Raw genomic sequence first — 20,137 nt, forward strand, 5'->3', positions numbered from 1 at the left:
ATCTTTCCCTTTTGTTGATGTTCGGTAACTAATTGCTTCTGGAAACACCTCATGATCATTCTTATTTTATATAAAGAAATCCAAATCAAGGACATGTGGAAAATTCATCACATTGTTTCTGGTATCTTATGCAATAGTCAGTCTTGATTGTTGATTAGATTGAGAGATACCTATGTGTGCAGACCAAGTAAAAGACATGAGGGGACACAGCAAGGAGGTAGCATCTGCAAGCCAAGAAAAGACCCTTCCCAAGCAACTGACTGACTAGACCTGTGTGGTACTTTTAGCTTCATTACTATGACAAACTTACTTTATGCTGGCCAATCAATGGTATTTCATGATAGTAGTCCTAGCAGACTCTTGTCCTAGCAGTAAATATTGTTTTAGACCTACACTTAGCATGGACATTACTAGTTCTATAACATCAGGCAAGTCACTGCTTGTTTGGAGACCTTTGTGTCTTCATGTGAAAATAAAAGACAACCTGATCAGTGTTGTCTACAGAATTCTGTACTATGGAAGATTCCATGGAGCTGCCCTGGCAGGGAGGGCCTACCTCCTACTCCTCCCATCTATGAAGCTCTATATATTTGTCTTTTCCACATGAAATTTTTTAATGGAAGAAGTTCACTGGCACATATTTGACAGTTGGAGATTACTTCTGAGAAGCCAGGTGCTGGTGGCTCATCCCTGTAATCCTAGCTACTCAGGAGGCTGAGATCTGAGGGTGATGTTTTTTAATGGCATAGCAGAAAACAGACTGTTGTAATATCCATCCTATTGACTAGTAATTTTTTTGAGTCAAAGCCACAATGCACATGTAAAATAAAAAAGACTATAAAATCAAAAATGGAAATTTTGATTAACAAAATCTGTCCAGACATTGCTAGTTCTCTGATCTTCACAGGAGCCAGCAGATGGCAGCAGTACAACACATGGTTCATAGAACCATTACATTTGCAAGTTTTAACTTAGGGATATACAATCCTTAACTTCTGAGAAATGTCAATTGGGAATAAGTATGCTTCGAAAGTAGAAGATGTTTAAGCAAAGAAAGGTTTACAGTGAAGTATATATCATTTTATAGGGTACTGTGGTTCATTTTAAGGTAATAATTCAGTTTCTTAATATTTAGGATATTATTTCTGCTTCAACATTTTTCTGCTTACCTAAACTCTCTTGTTTCTGAGACTAAAGAATACCATCTTGTGGTATCTCTTTAACAAGATCCAGAGATCAGTTACTGGATTTCATTTGTAAGCATGCATTTGTAGGGCCATGTGTTGGGAGTAAACTGATTACAACTACTTGATACTCTAGCTCCCTAGTGACTGCTATCTGCCCAACTCTCTGCTTATTTTAAACAAGTAGCCGGAAACTAATTACTTCTCTGGGCAATAAAAATTATAAAAGGGCCAAATTCTAGGATTTGTGTGCATCTGATACATTTTAAGTAAAAGTCATCAAACTAATTGGTTAGCAATACCTGTATGTAAGCTTTAGGAAAAGACAGGGAAAAAAGAAAATTGTCTTCCAAATGAATTTAATGATTATTAGTTAATTTTGTTCAGGAAGTTATCCTCTTAAAAGGGATTTTTTTTTAGTGCCAATTTCTTTAAAATATTAGCAAATGACATTCCTACCTACTTTTGTTTGCCCATATTCTTTTAAAGCTTCAGTACTCTCCTTTTATAAGTATATATATGAGAAAAATACTTTGTTGGTTCAGATTTTCTGTGATTGTAACTATAGCTAAGAGGGGCCCAAACATATACGGTTTAGTTATCAATGCTTAACTATTGTCACTTATATGTACTATATGGAAATTATACTTGTTGCATTATATCTTAATAACTTAGGATTATTAATTTAAGCATTCTGTGTAATGACATGAAGAAAACCTGAATATGTTCATTGCACTCAGAGTGGGTTTTTATTTTATTTTTATTATTTTGTTTTGTCACGGTGGTATTCAGGTGCACTGAGTCTGAAGTACTATTTGTTTAGAAAAATGAAGCAAATAGTTTCTTCTCTAGAAAATGGCAAGTAGAGAAAGAATGTCAAATATTGAAGTAGGATTGACAAAGCTTTGAAATTTGGCCCTGGCATCTTCAGCAATGGAGTTTAAGAAGGATTATTTTATTTTATTTTTTGAATCTATCTTGAGGTTGGGATAATTTCAGCTTCATAGTACTCAATGATGGTTAAATGAGATGGCAATGTGGCAAAGCACTTACTTAATGTTTTTATACATTAAAGTCATGGAGTCCTTCTGTAAATTACTTGTGAAATATTTTCAATGTCCTTGAACTTGGTTACATTTTGTGATGAAAAGGGAAGTAGGGTAAAAACTGGACATATAGATGCCAATTTGATGAGATCCTATGATGAGGATACAAAGTAGAACTGTCATTACGGTTACTGGAAATAATGGAATGTTCTTAAGTAAAATTTTCAGAAACTTTTTACTGCATATAGTCTAGTCAAAATTCAAGTATACCCTGAGAATTCCAAACATCAAGAATATTTAGGTTGCTCTCACTTTATCATTTATCTCTAGTAAGAGAACTACATATTTTCCTTTATGTTTTGTTAATTTTGATTTCACATGCACATACTTGAGAATCAATTCTATTAGATATTATAGCACCTTTTCTGATAATTACACTTCTACCTACTTTAGTCATATTAACCATGTGTTTAAGAGATTATTAAAAACATAGTTTTATGTGAAGTAGAGAATAGTGATTTAACAAGTTCAGCCCTGAGTTTTTGCCAACAATGGCTTATTAGATTAGATACAGTTAGAAGCATGTAGTGAATCATAGAAATCTTTACTTTTAACCAACTTTTATGAAAAAAGAATACCATTTTGTTTTACCTTAGTAAGAAAACATCTATCTATCTATATATGTATATATAACTATATGTATGTATAAGTAAATATATATGTAAATATAGCTATGTATAAATGTATCCATATCACGGAAATTGCTCAGTACAAAAGAGGGGGAATGTGCTTGATCTCCCCAGTCACCAGGCATACTCCAGTCTTATTTTCTCCTAATGATTTTCATTCCTAATAGCACACACTATAGACACAGCATGTATCTATTCCTTAATGTGTGCTAACATCATTACCTTTATTTCCGCACTTATGGATTCATATTATTATTCTTTGCATGCATTATTCATTCTTTGCATGTAATACTAACCTTTCACCATTTATTTTATAATTGGTATTCCACAGAATTGTATTTTACAATTTCCTTCTAGTGCTCTTCTGAAAAAGATGCCAGGCGTAGATTTGTGTTTGAACAAGTTAGATTTTTATTACTTTTTTCAGCAAGGGAGAACATACACCATGGGGAGATAGAGTCTCTCAATAAGATTTAAAAACTTGATAGTAAAGGATTGGGTTTTGTTGAGTGATTTGTGGCAGGAATTTGACCTTTCCTCTGGATTGAACACTTTTATAAGAATAGAAAATTCTCTGATTAGTATCTTAAGATTTATCTAAGTGGGACTAGTGTAAAGCTCAGGCTGTAATTAAAAAAGCTGTAGTTGGTCATGTTGGTCTGATTTGGGGCCTTATTTATAGTGTTTGTTTTATTTGTGTTCAGATATCATTATGAAGTGATGCTGTTTTATTTTGGTGCATCATAATCACATAATTGCCTTATCTGCTTATATTTTTGTAAAACTGTTTATGTCTAATAGAACAGTGTTATTTATATGTGTTGGGCTAGCAAAAACAAAGACCTTGCTGATGTTCCCAAGATAGGTCCAGTGCTTGGTCTAGTGCTTGGGGGTCCTTTTTTTATTTCTCCATTAATAATCAGGGATGGGTTGTTAAATAATCAATATTATTACATTTAAAATTATATATGTGCAAGTATTCTTACAAGATAACTTTCTATAAATGGAATTAATATCAGAGTACATAAAGTAAAAATGATTTATCATCTCCAGAAAACCTATACTTATTTCTACCAGCAGGGCACTTCAGTCAAGAACAGATATTACTAGTCTAAGATATACCCCTATACCTCCACCCCTGCTAATGGGGAAATCTTACTTTAATTCATATATATGTATATATTACTATGTTAAATATACATTTACATATATATTAAATATATACATGTACATTTAATATAATGAGTTTATTCTATTTTTCTTTGTTAGATATCCATAATTCCATGTTTATTAAAATTTTTAAATAATCATTTTTTGTTGGATTTTTAAGGAGTTTATATGTTAGAGGTGTTGGTCTTGTGTTTGTGACATTTTCTCCCTACATATCTTTTACTTATGCATAGGAAAGCATATGTTTATTATACTAAATTATTATAGTTATTTCAGTTTTTCTTTAACACATTTGGATTGTCTTTGGAACATGCAATATGTTTATATATGATGGGGAGAGGAAAGTTAAATTTTTTTCAAAAAGATTTTTAGAGTTCCAGTACCATTTACTTATTACATTTTTTTTAGTGGGAATACCGTATTATGTTGTGAATGCTTACATAGAAATTACCTGACAGCAGAATTGGTCTTAGTTGACCTGCACTTAACTGACTGAATTAACTCAGAGTCTCTATTTCCTCTATAAACATAATCCTGGAGACTCCTGTGAGTTCACTACTAATCAGCTACTTAGATCTATGCTAATATAATTTTACTTTTAATGTTTAAATTGCAAATACTTAGATTTAAAACCTATGCCAACTCTGTGTTTTAAACTTATTTTATATGTTATTATGCAAATCAGTAAAAAAAGAAAAGGAAAAAAAATTTTAAGAAAAGTCTCTTTCAATGAAAAACTAAATTGAGTACTTTGGAAAAGCAGTGGTCAGCCAGGTACAGGTACAGACTAATGATGTAATCTTAACTACTCAGGATGTTGACTTTTTGAGACCTCATCTCAGTGGCAAAAGCTGGTAAGATGAGACTCACCAAAGATCCTTGCTTTGGGAAACCTAAGTAGGAGGATCACAGTCCAGACCAACCTGAGCAAAAAAAATGAGACCCTATCTCAAAAATAACCAGAGCCAGCCGGGCACTGGTGGCTCATACCTGTAATCCTAGCTACTCAGGAGGCTGAGTTCAAAGCCAGTCTGGGTAGGAAAGTCCATGAGATTCTTATCCAATAAACTACCAAGAAACTAGAAGTGGCACTGTGGCTTAAGCAGTAGAGCGCTCACCTTGAACTAAAGAGCGCCCCAGGACAGCTCCCAGACTGAGTTCAAGCCTCACGACCACCACCACCAACAAAAAATAACCAGAGCCCAAAAAAAGCCAAGGATGCAGCTTAAATGTTAAGAGTGCCAACAAGCACAAGGCCCTGAATTCAAACCCCAATATTGCAAAAAATGGAATACAGTACATACTAATAACCAAAATAAAAAAATCAGAGTACTTGTGGCTCACACTTATCATCCAAACTTCTTGGAATGCTGAAGATGGGAAGATCGTATTTCTGAGACAGTGTGGACAGGAAAGTCTTAACTATCCCTTCTCCTTAGAGGGAAGCTGAACTCAGTAGCATATGCCCATGGGCCCAGCAAGTATCAGAAGCCTTAAGTAGGTGAATGGAGGCTCATGGAGGGTGAGGGGAGACAACAGTAAGACCTTATCCTAAAAATAACCAATGAAATCCAGAGGGGTGGGGTGGGGGTGGGGTGGCTCAAGTAGTAGAACACCTGCCTAGTGTGAGACTCTGAGTTCAAACCTCCACTACTTAAATAAAAAGTAGTTACCAAAAAAAAATGACTAAAGACAGTGTGTATGGTTTCCATGAATTTATTAATAAGCACATAGATCTGATGGGTGCTAGGAGCAAGGAGTAAAACGCACAAATCAAAAATTCCTTCTGGTCATTCTCACCTTAAAGATGACCTGCATCTCATTTTCAATGAAAAACAAAAGCTAAAAGCAAAAACAAAACTTTTAAGGAAAAAGTTGTGTTGAATTGGATACAGTTTGGTGTTTTTGAGGAAGTTTATTACCTCTATAGTAAGCCTGTTTTATGTCTTGTATTTTAATGATGCAACCTATCTTAAAACTTGAAATTATGAGGTCACAGACACAATTAAACATTTGTTCACCAAGCCTAAATTGTTAATAGATTGTTTGTAGTACTTTCATTCAGCAATGAATGTTTGTCTGCATTTAGAGCATGATGTGATATTTCTAACTTAGTGATTTTAAAATAGTGATCATTAACTCTAAAATTAAACAAAAACTAGATTATTGTACTGTATTAATTACCTTTTACTGGATGATGCATTCAGGATTTAGAGTCATCTCAGTTTCTGTAGGAGTTTTGGCTCAAGGTTTCTCATGATGTTGTGATGTCAGGACTGCAGTCATTTGAAGGTTTGGTTAGGGCAGAAGAACATGTTTCAGAAATGATCCATACTCAGAGGTTGGTTCATGATAGGAGGCCTCATTTTCTCCTCACATAGGCATTTGCAAGTAACTCAGTACTTAATTAACTTCACAGCTTGGCAGCTTACCTTCCTTAGTGCTAGCTAACAAAAGATAACAAATCAGAGTATGTAAAGTATTTGGTGATCTAGTCCTTGAGTCTGAATACTATCCCTCTCAGCTTACTGTATTTGTCATTTCTGACAAATACGGTAAAGGGAGTGGAATTAGGTTCAGTTCTTGAGGAAGAGAGAAACTACTAAACTGCAAATATTTATTTTCTGAGTATGGATCAGTGAAAGGAAATAAATATATAATGTTAGACTTCTTTTTAGGACACTGCTTTAGGAAAACCACGGGAGGTGTTTCGACTTCCTACAGATTTGACAGCATATGACAATCGCCTTTGTTCATCTATCCACTTCTCATCTTCCTCGTGGGTTACGTTGTCAGATGGTACTGGAAGACTGTATGTCATTGCAACAGGTGAACGTGGAAATAGTGCTTCTGAGAAATGGGAGGTAAGGATTTATTCTTTTAAAGATTTATGTAAAGTCCAGAAGATATGTGCACAGTAAGGTTATTTATTTTAAAATCACATGTTTTAAGGATAATTTGCAAATGACTTCTTGGCTTATCTATTATAAATTTGTATCTCTTTAAATCATAAAACCTATACCTTTTGTAAATTGATACATTAGCCAGTTCTGAGGTCACAGCAATCATTGAGAATTGTGTTCCATTTTAGCAAAGGTTTTGGGGTTGTGTTTATGTGTAAAACGGTATAATAAGCATTGCCACCTTTGTGCCCTTGAAGGACGGCTGACTTAAACTTACATCGGGGTATTTTCTCCTCTGCCTGCATGTTAGGGTACTCATGTATTTACATGAGTTACTTAGCAAGTTTATTGGGCTATTTCATACCGAAAAATACATTATAAGATAAATATGTCTTTTTTAATCTCTTAAATTGCCATTTTTACTTCATTAAAAAATTGAAGCAGATTTAAATCTAAGCGGTTAGAATGTCAGTAGTTATAAATAAAGAATTAATTTCTGTATAGAGTCAATGTCTCGAGAGTCATGGTTTTTAAATGATATTCAGTAGAATTAAATGTTTTATTTCAACTCACTTGAATTATACTAAGTATATTGTAATAGCACTATAGAAATCCCAGCATTTAACCTGAAGTGTTGAATAAAGGTAGACATACTTAATATATTTACATGTAAGAAGATTTTTTTAAAATCAGATTGACCAATGTCTGTAAACTACCAGCCTTTAATTCTTTGAGGAAAACTATACCTGGTCATAACCTGGCTTCTTTAATTGAAACTCCCTTTTTTATAGCTACTTAATAAAAGAAATAAATATTAAGTAATAAATTTAAAAAAGGAAGGAAAAGAAACTGAGAGAATTGATGAAACAAAAGAAAATCTAAAGGTGGAATTGGTTAAAGGGCATAATATGGAGAAAAGAGGTTCTAGGATGGTGTTAGTATGTAAAGCCCAGGAAGAGAAATTAAGGAGATAGGATAGATTTCATTGGGGAAAGAAAAAGGAAACAATAAGCTAGCTACTTGTACATGACAGAACTTATCATTTTCTCTTCTTGCTTTTATTTTCTACTGTTCCCCAAACAAAAGGAAAACTCAGTCAACCAATTCAAAACTTGTCTTCATCTGTCATTTCAGTTTTCAGTATTTAAGAGTTTTCCTGGGTTTTTTGTTTTGTTTGTTTTACTTATGAAAATCTTTCAAGTGAGCCTACTATTTGAATAATTTTGGTAGAACTTTTTTTTTTGTTTGTTTGTTTTTGTCGTGGAGCTTAAACTCTGGGCTTGGAGGCTATTCCTCAGCTCTTCAGCTCAAGGTGAGCACCTCTTGAACCACAGCACCACTTCCGGTTTTCTAGTGGTTTATTGGAGATAAGAGTCTCACGGACTTTCCTGCCTAGGCTGGCTTTGAACCGGGATCCTCAGATCTCAGCCTCCTGAGTAGCTAAGAGATTATAGGCGTGAGCCACCGGTGCCTGGCTAGAAGTGTTTTTGATGACATTGTAGCTTACTTTTCTTTATAAGTCTTTCAATTAGGAACCGATAATAGGAGATTTAAGATACAGATTTTAAAAACAGACTAGCTGTTTGGAAGTCTGAAATTGACTTCAAATTGTACTTTGAGGCTAGCTCATGCAAAATCTAGAGACCCTGCTCCCCCATCTCCTCCAGTAGTTTGGAGGTATGTGCCTATCATTTTAGCTACATGGGAATCATTAAAAGGAAGTAATTTCTAAGTTTCTTTGGATTAGATCACTATTTTATACCCAATTAACCAGTAATTTTGGTCCCCAAGGCATAAATAGAACCTATCGAAAAAATAACTAAAGAGAAAAAAACTTAGGGCCTATCACATGTAGTAGAGAGCCTGCTTATCAAATAGAAGACACATCATGAGATCAACTCAGTAAAAACAAAAAAAATTGTTTTTTACTTCTTTGAAAATCTTATTAAAGAATCATGATTGTATTATAAGGAAAATTCCATAGGATTCTGTGTGTCTTTAACTTGGCTTTTGGTGGGCAACTTCACCATCATATTTTAGCCACTACCAGTAACACACACACACACACACACACACAAACACACACACAGAGTTTGTATTTTAGTTACCTTTAAAGGTGTGAGCTCCTTGGCTTTTGAAATTAAGAAATTTTAGTGATTTTTTTTCCCCCGATACCTTACATGTTACTTTTATAAAGTTCTGGAAAATATAAAGGAAAACAAATAAAAAGCATAAGAAGAAGGCATACATGCATAGGAATGCCAGCTGCACACAGTAATAAATCCTGTATGAGATGGTGAAGAGACAGTGAGCATTGCCCTGCCCATGCCCTCTCCTTTTACGTATAGTTTTTCCTCTTGATATTTCTTTTATCAAGATTGCTTTTAGCTTGTTTTTTCTCTTTTAGAATCCCTGTTTTGTTTTTAAGCCAAGAGAATGAACTAGTTTGCTTGGTTGTACAGTTGTCTTTTAAGTTCTTTCTGTAGAGAGCATTATTTGAACTTGTAGTCTGCTTTTACAGGCTTAAAAAAGACTGAATTCCTTCTAATAAATAATATTTATGTCTTTTATATATTTCCTCTGTTATCGCTGTTCATATATGGCCATTTTGGTGTGTGTGTGTGTGATTTTATTATAGATTATGTTTAATGAAGAGCTGGGGGATCCCTTTATTATAGTTCACAGCATCTCATTGCTGAAACCTGAAGAACATTCAATAGCTACCCTACTTCTTCGAATAGAGAAAGAGGAATCGGATTTCAAAGGAAGTGGTTTCTATGTTTCTTTGGAGTGGGTCACTATCAGTAAGAAAAATAAAGGTAAAATAAAATTCTGAATCTCTCTCTCTGTCTCTTTCTCTCTCTCACTTCTCTCTCTCTCTAATGTATGTCATCATTAGTAGGTTTTGGAAATTTGAATTAAGCCTAAGTGTTCTGAGATACTCATCTCCATTTAACCAGCAAAAATAGCATACTGGAGGTATGACTCAAATGGTACAGTGTAATCTGTGAGTAAATAAGTTGAGTAAGAGCATAAGGCCCTGAGTTCAACTGGCACAAAAAGTAAAATATTAAAAAAAAAATTACAGACTTATTTGTAGAAAATTAGGTTGTAATGTTTTTATTCTTAGGAAAAGAGTATAAATGTGTCTTTTAGTAATATACTTAGAATACTTAGGTATGATTACAACTAATATTCAAATCTTTTTAGACTTTTCATTTAATGTAAAATATTTTCTTACAGATAATGAAAAATATGAAATTACTAAGCGTGACATTCTCCGCGGGAAGTCAGTGCCACATTATGCTGCTATTGAGCCCAATGGAAATGGTCTGATGATTGTCTCCTACAAGTCTTTCAAATTTGTTCAGGCTGGTCATGATCTTGAAGAAACTATGGAAGAAGACATGCCAGAGAAAATCAAAGGTGGTTTTACTTTATTCTTCATAGATTAAAGTGATATTCATTTTAGTTTTTTCTTCCTAATTAGGGGTGGGGTTTTACCAGGTCAGGACAGATGACTAATATTTTTTTTGTATTCCCTTCTTCCTTTTTTTTTTTTGTAAAAAAATAGTTCACCAAAATATTGTGAAAATTTAATAATTTTATAGTTTGTTTGTTTGTTGGTCATGGGGCTTGAACTCGGCTGGGATGCTGTCCCTCAGTTCTTCAGTTCAAGGCTAGCGCTTTACCACTTGAGCCACAGCACTACTTCCATTTTTCTGAGTGGTTTATTGGAGATAAGAGTCTCATGGACATTCCTGTCTGGGCTGGGCTTTGAACTGTGATCCTCAGATCTCAGCCTCCTGAGTAGCTAGGATTACAGGCATGAGCCACTGGCACCCTGCTCCAAAGATTGCTTTTAAAAAATGATCTGTGTATTAGCTAACTTGATTCTTTATTCTACACTTAGCATGTAACTGAATAATACCAGTTATATTGGCACTTTGAAGCCAGTATATCATACTGAATACTTGTAGACAATAAGGTAGACTGATGCATATGTTCTTAACCTTCATGTTAAGCTGAAAATAAGTTTCTTCAGACAGAACCACTCAGTTTTTTAATGTTAAATGAATGAGTAAAGATCATGTTTTAGAATGAAAGGCTTAACAAAGTCTTTCAGAAAAAAAAATTGTATTTGTATATGAAGAGTATGAATTCTATTAAAGTTCTTCAAAAGAATCTTGTCTCAAAAATCACTGATGTTTATAGCCAAACTGATATATTTTATAAGATTTTTAGTATTTATAATTATACATACTCTGTAAACTAACCTTTTTATTAATATTGATATTGAAACAAATTTGCTTCACTGTTTTGTACTTTTTGTTTTTGGTTCCTGTCCTGGGGCTTGAACTCAGTACCTGGACACTGTCCCTGAGCTTTTTAGCTCAATAGTAACACTCCACTAGTTGAGCATCAGCTCCATTTCCAGTTTTTATTTTTTGAGAGAAAGGATAGTTAATCGGAAGTAAGTGTCTCACAGACTTTCCTGCCTGGACTGGCTTTGAACTGTGACCCTCAGATCTCAGTCTCCTGAATAGTTGGAATTACAGTTGTAAGCCATTGGCACCTAGCTTCCATGACTCTTTATACTGAAAGCTTGTGTGACTTTCCAGTCCTTGATGCGTTTTCTGGCAGAAGTTATCCACTGGGTTATTACTATGTATAAATCACTTTGCTTTCTTTTCAGGGAAATACATCATATTCTTGTTCAGCAAAGAATTAGTGTGTGTGTGTGTGTGTGTGTGTGTGTGTGTGTGTACGCATGCACATGTGTATGTGTGTATGTGTTGGGAAAGAGAGAATATAAGGACCAAAGAAAAGATTGCTGTCAATAGTATTTTCTGACTGGTCATTTCCTAGAGGAATAGGTAAGCTTGGAAGCTGAAAATGTTAAATTTAATTGCTTCAACTTTTCCAGTGAAAATTCCCCAAGGAAATCTATATATTTGCTTATGCTTATTTTTTTCTGTGAGATTATCTCTACAAAGCATGCTGAGATTATTTTAGATAGATGTTCTTTCATATCTTCTGGGCTCTAATTTTATATATTGTTGTTTCATTTTGATTATATAATTCATCTCCCTCCTCACCTCTAGAACCTCTGTATTACTGGCAACAGAGTGAAGACGATGTGACAGTAACAGTGCGGCTTCCCGAAGACAGTACTAAGGAAGACGTTCAAGTACAATTTTTACCTGATAACATCAGCATCATGCTGAAGGGTCTCCAAATTTTAGAAGGAAAACTATTTTCATCTGTTGATCATGAAAGCAGTACATGGATAATTAAAGAGAATAATAGGTATTTTAATAGTTTTATATTTGAAATTTTAGTTAATCTTTTTGTCTTGTTATTTTTTCCGTACCAGTTGGGCATCAAAGATGAATACAGTACTTTTGTCTCTTCCTCATTAATTTTAGTTTTTTCTTTTATCTTTTTGGTTGGTCATGGGCTTGAACTCTGTGCCTGGGCACTATCTCTGAGCTCAGCACCACTTCTGGTTTGCTGGTAGTTAATTTTTTCTGGTGGATAAGAGTCTTATAGACTTTTCTGCCTAGGCTGGTTTTGACCTGCGATCCTCATATTTCAGCCTCCTGAGTAGCTAGGATTATAGGCTTGAGCCACCAGTGCCTAGCTCATTAATTTTCTTAAGATTGATTAAAAATGTAATAACTACATGGAACAACTTAACTGTAGTTAAGATTAATGATACTAGCGTAGTTATCACTTGTAGGACACAGTATTACTTTTCATTACTCTCTCTAAAGATAAGTGATATAGGAATAACAGAGTATGAAAATGGCTATTTTAATTTGAATTCTTAACTTTTTCTACCAAGTATAAATTATTTACTAAATAATAGATTCTCATTTTTATAAACATAAAGCATATAGAAGAATAGAGCTAGAAACCTCCCTCCAAGTCAACCTCAACATTCATCCACAGCTGTTTTGTTTCATTTCAGAGTATTTCATGTATATTCTAGCACCATGCTTTTTTCTTCCTTTTTAAGAGAAAAGATTTTGAAAAATACTGTACCCATCATTACATCTTTCTTCTCTTTTTTTTTTCTTTTCTTTTTTGGTACTGGGGATCAAACCCAGGATGATGCACTTACTATGCAAGCACTTTGCCACTAAGCTACATCCCAGCCCTATATCTTGTTTTTATTCATTTTCAAGAGTAAATCTTTGAATTAACAATAGATTTTTTTAATATTGTTAATAGTTTTAGTCTGTTGATTGAAGCATCATTTAAAAATATTGTCCCTCTAATCGAACCAATAAGTTAATTATTTCAAATCTTTTGCCACAGTAAATAACTACATATCATTTTTCATATGCAGAAATAAATAGGAATGATACATTTCTACTTGTGGAATAATATTTATTTCATAATTTTGGCAAATAATTTTGTTTCAATGTAAATTGGTCATTTATATTTATTTTATTGTTGGCATGTTTAGGGTACAATAGGCCAAAAAAAAACAACAAGAAATATATGATAAATTGGACTTCATCTAAAAGTTTTCTGCACCTCATGACTGAAAATGTCTGCTCTCTTAAATTAGATACCTTAAGAAAAACCATAAAAATAAACATAGACTGAAGAAAATATTCTCAGTACTCTGACAGTATTTTCATTCTCAGTGTGTAAAGATTTCTACAAATTCATAATAAAAGATAACTCAGCTTTAGAACTGATCAAATGATTTGAATAGACAAATGACAATAGAAACCAAATGAATATCTAGTAAGCATATGAAAAGTAATCATTAATCTTTAGGAAAATTAAAGCCAGGATGAGGTATCTAAAATTAACAAGGGAGGCAGTATTGAATCTTGGGGAATCTGGAACCACAAACAACATAAGCATAGCTACTGTGAAATAAAATAATATAGTTACTTTGGCAAATTGTTTGACAGTTTTTTTGCCAAATTAAACATATACATACTTGGTAGCCTATCAATTCTGTCTATTCTTCTCACTATTTCCCAATGACAAAATGAAGATATACATTGAAAAACTAAATAAGGCCAAAAATTTTATAAAAACTATTCATTGTACAGTATTTTTCACAATAAAAATTTACAGATAAAACTATATTCATAGTGGCTTTACTTGAAAAACCACTAACTACACACAATTCTAATGATCATGGAAAATGTGAATAGATAAAGTGGTATGTTTATGTGATGAAATGCTACTCTGTAAAGAAAGAACTAACTACAGCTAAACAGCCATATAAATTAATCAAAAGCATGTGGCATACATAGAAATCAGAGCCCCAAATTACATATTTTGTAATTTCACATATACAGAATTATAGACTGGCAAAAGTAGTCAGTGGTGATACAAAATACAACAGTTTACTGTGTAAGGAGTAGGGGGATTGTTTAGAAGAGAATAAAAAGGAACGTAACTACTTCCTCGGAATTATTTGAGCATATGTGTTTATTAGCTAATTTATGAATTCTGTTTAAAGTTGTCCAGTAAAAGAAATAGAAGTTTGTTTATAAATAAAGGTCAAATGTCTATGAAACTTTAAAGTTTTAAGCACTTGTGAAACTTTAATAATCTGAGTTTACTGCCATGTTTCTTTGCAAGACTGTTGTTCAAAACACTTTACTCCTCAATGTTGACTTTCATTATTATTATTAAACTATAGGTGGTTAAAACAGTATTAGGCACTTAATTTTTTCAGTTTTATTTGGTTGATTTATGTTAATGTTGCATAAGGTTATTAGCTACTTTTATATAAAATAGTTCTGGATTTATAGTATAAAACTAATGTGAGTCTAAGTCTTAACTCATGGAATTCTAAAAAACAAATACCCTGTTCAAAGAAAATTTAAAGTTTTAAAAGGTGTTAGAGCATTTGATGATGTGGTTACATTTTCTGATATGAAAAATAATTTTCTGAAAGTTTCCTGAAAAAATATTTTAGAGTTGGAAGTGTGACGAGCATCTCCTTTATTATCATTTCAAGGTCCTAAGTTCAGAACCCCTATACATTATCATCACATACTCTGTTTAATCATATTTATGAAAACAAGTAGAACATGTTTAAATGTAAGTTACCAAGCAGCTAACGATCTCTTGTAGACCAGCCAGAGGTCTATGGGAATAACTAGACATCATATAGTAATTTCAGCCCAATATTCTTTTAGTAATTTCAAGGTATTTGATTACTGTTCTGTGTTATAAAAATAATTACAGTGATATGTAAGTGGTAAGTGGCTTAAAATTGTTTTTTTGTACTTGAAAATATGATTACTTTTGATTTCAAATATTTAATATTCTTTAGAAGGATTTTGTTTAGTAGTATGTAGTTTATAATATATATTATTGTTCGATCTTTCTTGGACACTAGTGGTCTAGTTTTAAAATAGAGATATGCATGTCAAAAAAGCTACAGTGCCTAGGTTGGCAAAATAATGATGGTTCAGAAATTCATCAAAACTAAAATTGTATATACTTTTAATTTTTTTAACTTAATTTTATTGTCAAGATGATGTACAGATGGGCTACAGTTACATACGTAAGATAGGGAGTACATTTTTTGTCAAACTTGTTAACCCCTCCCTCATTTTTCTCCTATCTTCCCTCCTCCCCTACCTCCCCCACCAAATACTGCCAAAGGCTCTCTACAAATTCAGTGCGACACTCATCAATATCTCAACTTCGTTCTTTACTCAAATAGAGAAAGCAATCAAAAAATGTATATGGAATAATAAAACACCTTGAATAACATAAACAATCTTTAGCAAGAAGAATAGTGCTGGAAGAATATCAGTACAAAACTTCAAACTATTACAAAGCTATAGTAATAAAAACAATTTGGTACTAGAACAAGAACAGGCCCAAGGACCAAAGAAATAGAACTCAAGACCTAGAAATGAACCCGCAGACCTAATCTTTGATAAAGGACCAAAAAACTAGAATGGAAGAAAGACAGCCTCTTTAACAAATGCTGCTGGCATAATTAGTTAAACACCTGTAGAAAACTAAAGTTAGATCCTTATAAATCATTCTGCATCAGATTTCTTAAGGTAGCAACTGGGAATGTGTATATACATTCAAGTCTCTGAGTAGAAATTCTTTAATGGTTATTTACATTTTTTTTTTTTTTAGAGACACAGAATAGTGCAGTAGTGAAAAACATGGATTGGAATCAGACTGCTTTACATAGCTTCTAAACTTGTCAAGTTACTTAATCTCTTTGTGCTTTTTTCCCCTTGCTTATAAATTGAATATGTCAGTAGTACTTATTTATTTGGTTATGGTAAGCAATACATGAGTTAAAATATATAAAGCATTTAAAACAGTACCTGTCATGGGGTAAAGCAATAAGTAAGTATGAGCTGCAGTCTTTATTTTTCTTTTCATTATCTTCATCGTCAAGATTAGCCTGTTCCTTGGAAAATAGTGAAATAGGGTATTTCATAATAGTGATGATAATTTTCATTACTTATGTGATAGGAACTTACATTACATAAGCAATACCATTTTGTATGGTTTTCTAAAATAAGTAGTCAGAAAAATGTTAAAAATGATGCAATTAATTCATGAGGTGGTGACAATAACCACCTTGAAAAAGAACGGTTAACATATTCTATTTGATAATGATGATAATAGCTATTATTATACTCTGGCAGTTGTTTGCTTGCAGTTGTGTTTAAGGTAATGGTTAGCATGGTTCACCTGTAACATAAGATGGCATATGGAAAAGGTTATGTGGCTATAGAAGAACCACTACCCCACTTTCTCTGTTAGAGCAGATGCTATTCATAAGGCATTATACTTGATTTTCCCCTCTTCCAAAGGAACATGAGCTACTTCCTTCTTCCTGTATCTAATATGATCTGCTCTGACTTTTTTGTCACTCTTTCCCGCCTCATCAATTTTTGATCTCAGTTTATTTTCAGGCCCTTCAGAACATATTCAAAATATCATCTTAATGACCTAAATGTATAGAATTTTCAAATAAAGTAATAGAGACGTTACTATCATTTTGTGTTTGTTCCAAAACTAATTTCCCCCTAATTCCTAATCTTTTTTTTTTCAGTTCTTTAAAAATCTACATTTTGGAAATTAACAAGTTGATTGAACCTGATGGATATTTTCAATAATAATTGTATATTATGACTATTTGTAAAAATAAAGTTAATTGTTGGGTTCATACCCAAAGAGATCTCCTGTATTTGTGGACCTTCCCTTGCTTTACACCACTGTACCTATGCTGCTTGTAATTCCATCACTGGACTACAACAATTCTTTCTAGTGGTCTTCCTCTTGGCCTTTCTAGTCACTAACTTCTTCATGCCATATTTGGTGTACCATTTCTAGTGGAACTTTGATATATGCTATTTGCCTTGAATTAGAGATTTACTATCACAAAGCTAAAATGAACATATTTGAGATTCCAGCTACTTAATGTCTGTAGGAAGTCCTATTTATTGATTGTATAATTTATGTAGTTGGTGAAAGTAACATCACTTTTTTCATTTAAACTTTTAGCTTGGAGATTTCCTTGATTAAGAAGAATGAAGGACTCACATGGCCAGAGCTAGTGGTTGGTGATAAACAGGGGGAACTTTTAAGAGACGCAGCCCAATGTGCTGTAATTGCTGAGCGTTTGATGCATTTGACTTCTGAGGAACTGGTAAATAGCAATAGTAGTGTGACTTTCCAATAATTCAAAAGTATTTAAGAGAATTGTGCCATGTTTCCAACATGATTTTGCCTTTCCTAATATAAAAGAGATGAGTTACTATTGATGTGATTAATATTATAAAATGGTGTAGAGTTCTAATATTTCTTGTACTGTGTGAATGCACACGTATGTCTGGGCATATTGTATGCATGTATTTATGCATCTCTTTACATATATTCTCCTTTAGAAGAAACAAGAAGCCAGTAGTGACAGAAAAAATTATAATTTTGCCTTATATGTTAATACTCTCATCATTGAAATTTTCTAGGTGACTTTAGAATATCAAAGATTTACATGTACATCATACATAACATGTCTTCTTTTTGATAATATTATTGCACATAGTGCCCATTCACATATGAGGCTGAAAATGTTTCCATGTTCATGACTTGGAAGATCATGTTGTGAACCTGAGCAAATACAATATACTAGAATGTCAGTTATGTGTTCATTTTCTAAAAAATTATAGTAGATATATAAAAATGACTTACTGAACATGATATTAGCATATATTATTGCCATCTTGAATTGTAAAGATGAAGAATATTTTTCCTTAATAAATGATAAAATAGATTGAAAGTAAATGCATTTGTAGTGAAGATATGGCTAAATAAAGAAACCAGGCTTGTATTTGTTGGCATTAATTAAAAATTTCAGAAAGCACTGAATTTATATGTAACAGTACTTTCATTTCTTAATTATGTAGGCCTCGTCCTATGTTTATTCAGTCAGCAAATATTTAGTATTGTAAGCGCTGAGAGTATAATAATTTTGACACTAGCAGAGACTTGATTTTAGATTATAGATTTTTCTTTCATCTTTTTTTAGTGAGTTTTTGTTTGGCAGGGATTTTTTTTTTTTGTGAAAATACTGTACAGAGGGGTTACAATTACATGGGCAAGATAATGAGTACATTTCTTATCAAGCATTGTAGCCTCCTCCTTTGTTTCCCTTTCCCATCCTGGCAGGGATTTTTTGTTGTTGCTTTGCTTTGTTGAGTATTGAACGAAGAGTCTTTCAGGTTACTTTATTAAGTTCTAAGTAACTGACTGTATTTTGATAAACTAGGTATGTGAACATTTGTTTAGTGAATTCTATTATGTGTAAGTGTATTTATAATTTATTGCTTAATTATCGTGATCTTATTACTCTGCTAGCTTCTTGCATTTAAACAAGGGAGCATAATCAAATTATTTTATAACTCATGTATCTGTTTTTGGCTTATTAGCTGTGTTTATGTATATGTGACAGTGGATTTTGTAAACTATGCATATGTATCACCATCTTCAAAAAATGTTATTTCACTTATAATTTAAGAACTTTAAAATGATATTTCTATTGCTCCATGTTCCATTTTAATATTGTTACATTTCCATGTTATAAATATACAGCACATTAGTTTTTTAACTTTAGCCAGTTCTTTTTTAAAGAGAATAAAAATAAGAAAAAAATTATTTGCATATTTGTCATTTTCTCTTATGTTTTTTAATATTTGGATGGATATTCATTTAACATTTTTCCTCCTTGAGTAAGTTACTGTAGCAAGGTATAATGTAGGTCTGCTGGTAATATTAATTCTCAACATATTTTTGTTTTACTTTTAATGTCTTTGAGTATATCAAATGTCTATTCATGTTTTTTTTCTGTTGGCTCAATTATTGTGATATCTCTGTTTTTGTTGATACTGTTTTTATTAGACAAGGGTCTGAATTAATTTTGTTGTTGTAATCATAGCATTTCTAAGAATGAATAAATCTATTTCCTTATTGTTGTTTGTTTTGCTTATTATTTGTTTTTTTTTGTTGTTGTTGTTGGTTTAAGAATCCAAATCCAGATAAAGAAAAACCTCCTTGTAATGCTCAAGAGTTAGAAGAATGTGATATTTTCTTTGAAGAGAGTTCTAGTTTATGCAGATTTGATGGCAGTTCATTGAAAACTACTCATGTGGTAAGTTCTTACTATTTCTGGAAATCAGTGGGTAATGGAAATGATAATTTAAGGACAGATAAATGTTTTATAAAATTATCTTGATTGGACCCAAATGTAGTAGAGTACACATATAGTATCAGCCCTTGAGAAGAGGGAGGGAGAGGATCATTAAGTTTGAAGCTAACTTGGGCTTCATAGCCAGTTCTAGACCAGACTGGGCTGTATAGGAAACCCTGTCTCCATCAATCAATCAATCAATGTTGGATTAGTAGTTATTGCTTGTGATAAGTCTTATTACTCAGTGAGGAACCATCAGTCCATACTAGTAATCCATACCATCAAATATATCAAACACAATAAAACGAAGTTAGATTGTTTGAGTAACATTTCATATTAATACTGTTTAGCTAGCTTTTTTCCTGTGCCATTCTTTTTCACACAGTATGACCATGTAAATGTATATTAACTTTCTATCTTCTCATTTGTAACG

General features: G+C 32.7%; 1 protein-coding gene across 1 annotated transcript in view; it reads left to right on the forward strand.

Annotated features, from left to right (window-relative positions):
* Nudcd1 (NudC domain containing 1) overlaps positions 1-20,137 on the forward strand; it is a 45,518-nt gene that overhangs the window by 12,677 nt on the left and 12,704 nt on the right. Inside the window, exons 3-8 of the mRNA XM_042673105.1 lie at positions 6,768-6,953; positions 9,631-9,811; positions 10,236-10,418; positions 12,098-12,302; positions 17,523-17,667; positions 19,540-19,665. Of these exons, the coding sequence (XP_042529039.1) occupies positions 6,768-6,953; positions 9,631-9,811; positions 10,236-10,418; positions 12,098-12,302; positions 17,523-17,667; positions 19,540-19,665 (1,026 nt within the window). The remainder of the gene's footprint in view (positions 1-6,767; positions 6,954-9,630; positions 9,812-10,235; positions 10,419-12,097; positions 12,303-17,522; positions 17,668-19,539; positions 19,666-20,137) is intronic.

The sequence above is a fragment of the Dipodomys spectabilis genome, unplaced genomic scaffold, assembly GCF_019054845.1.
Source record: "Dipodomys spectabilis isolate Male_0828 unplaced genomic scaffold, ASM1905484v1 ptg000783l, whole genome shotgun sequence".
NCBI classification, from domain to species: domain Eukaryota; kingdom Metazoa; phylum Chordata; class Mammalia; order Rodentia; family Heteromyidae; genus Dipodomys; species Dipodomys spectabilis.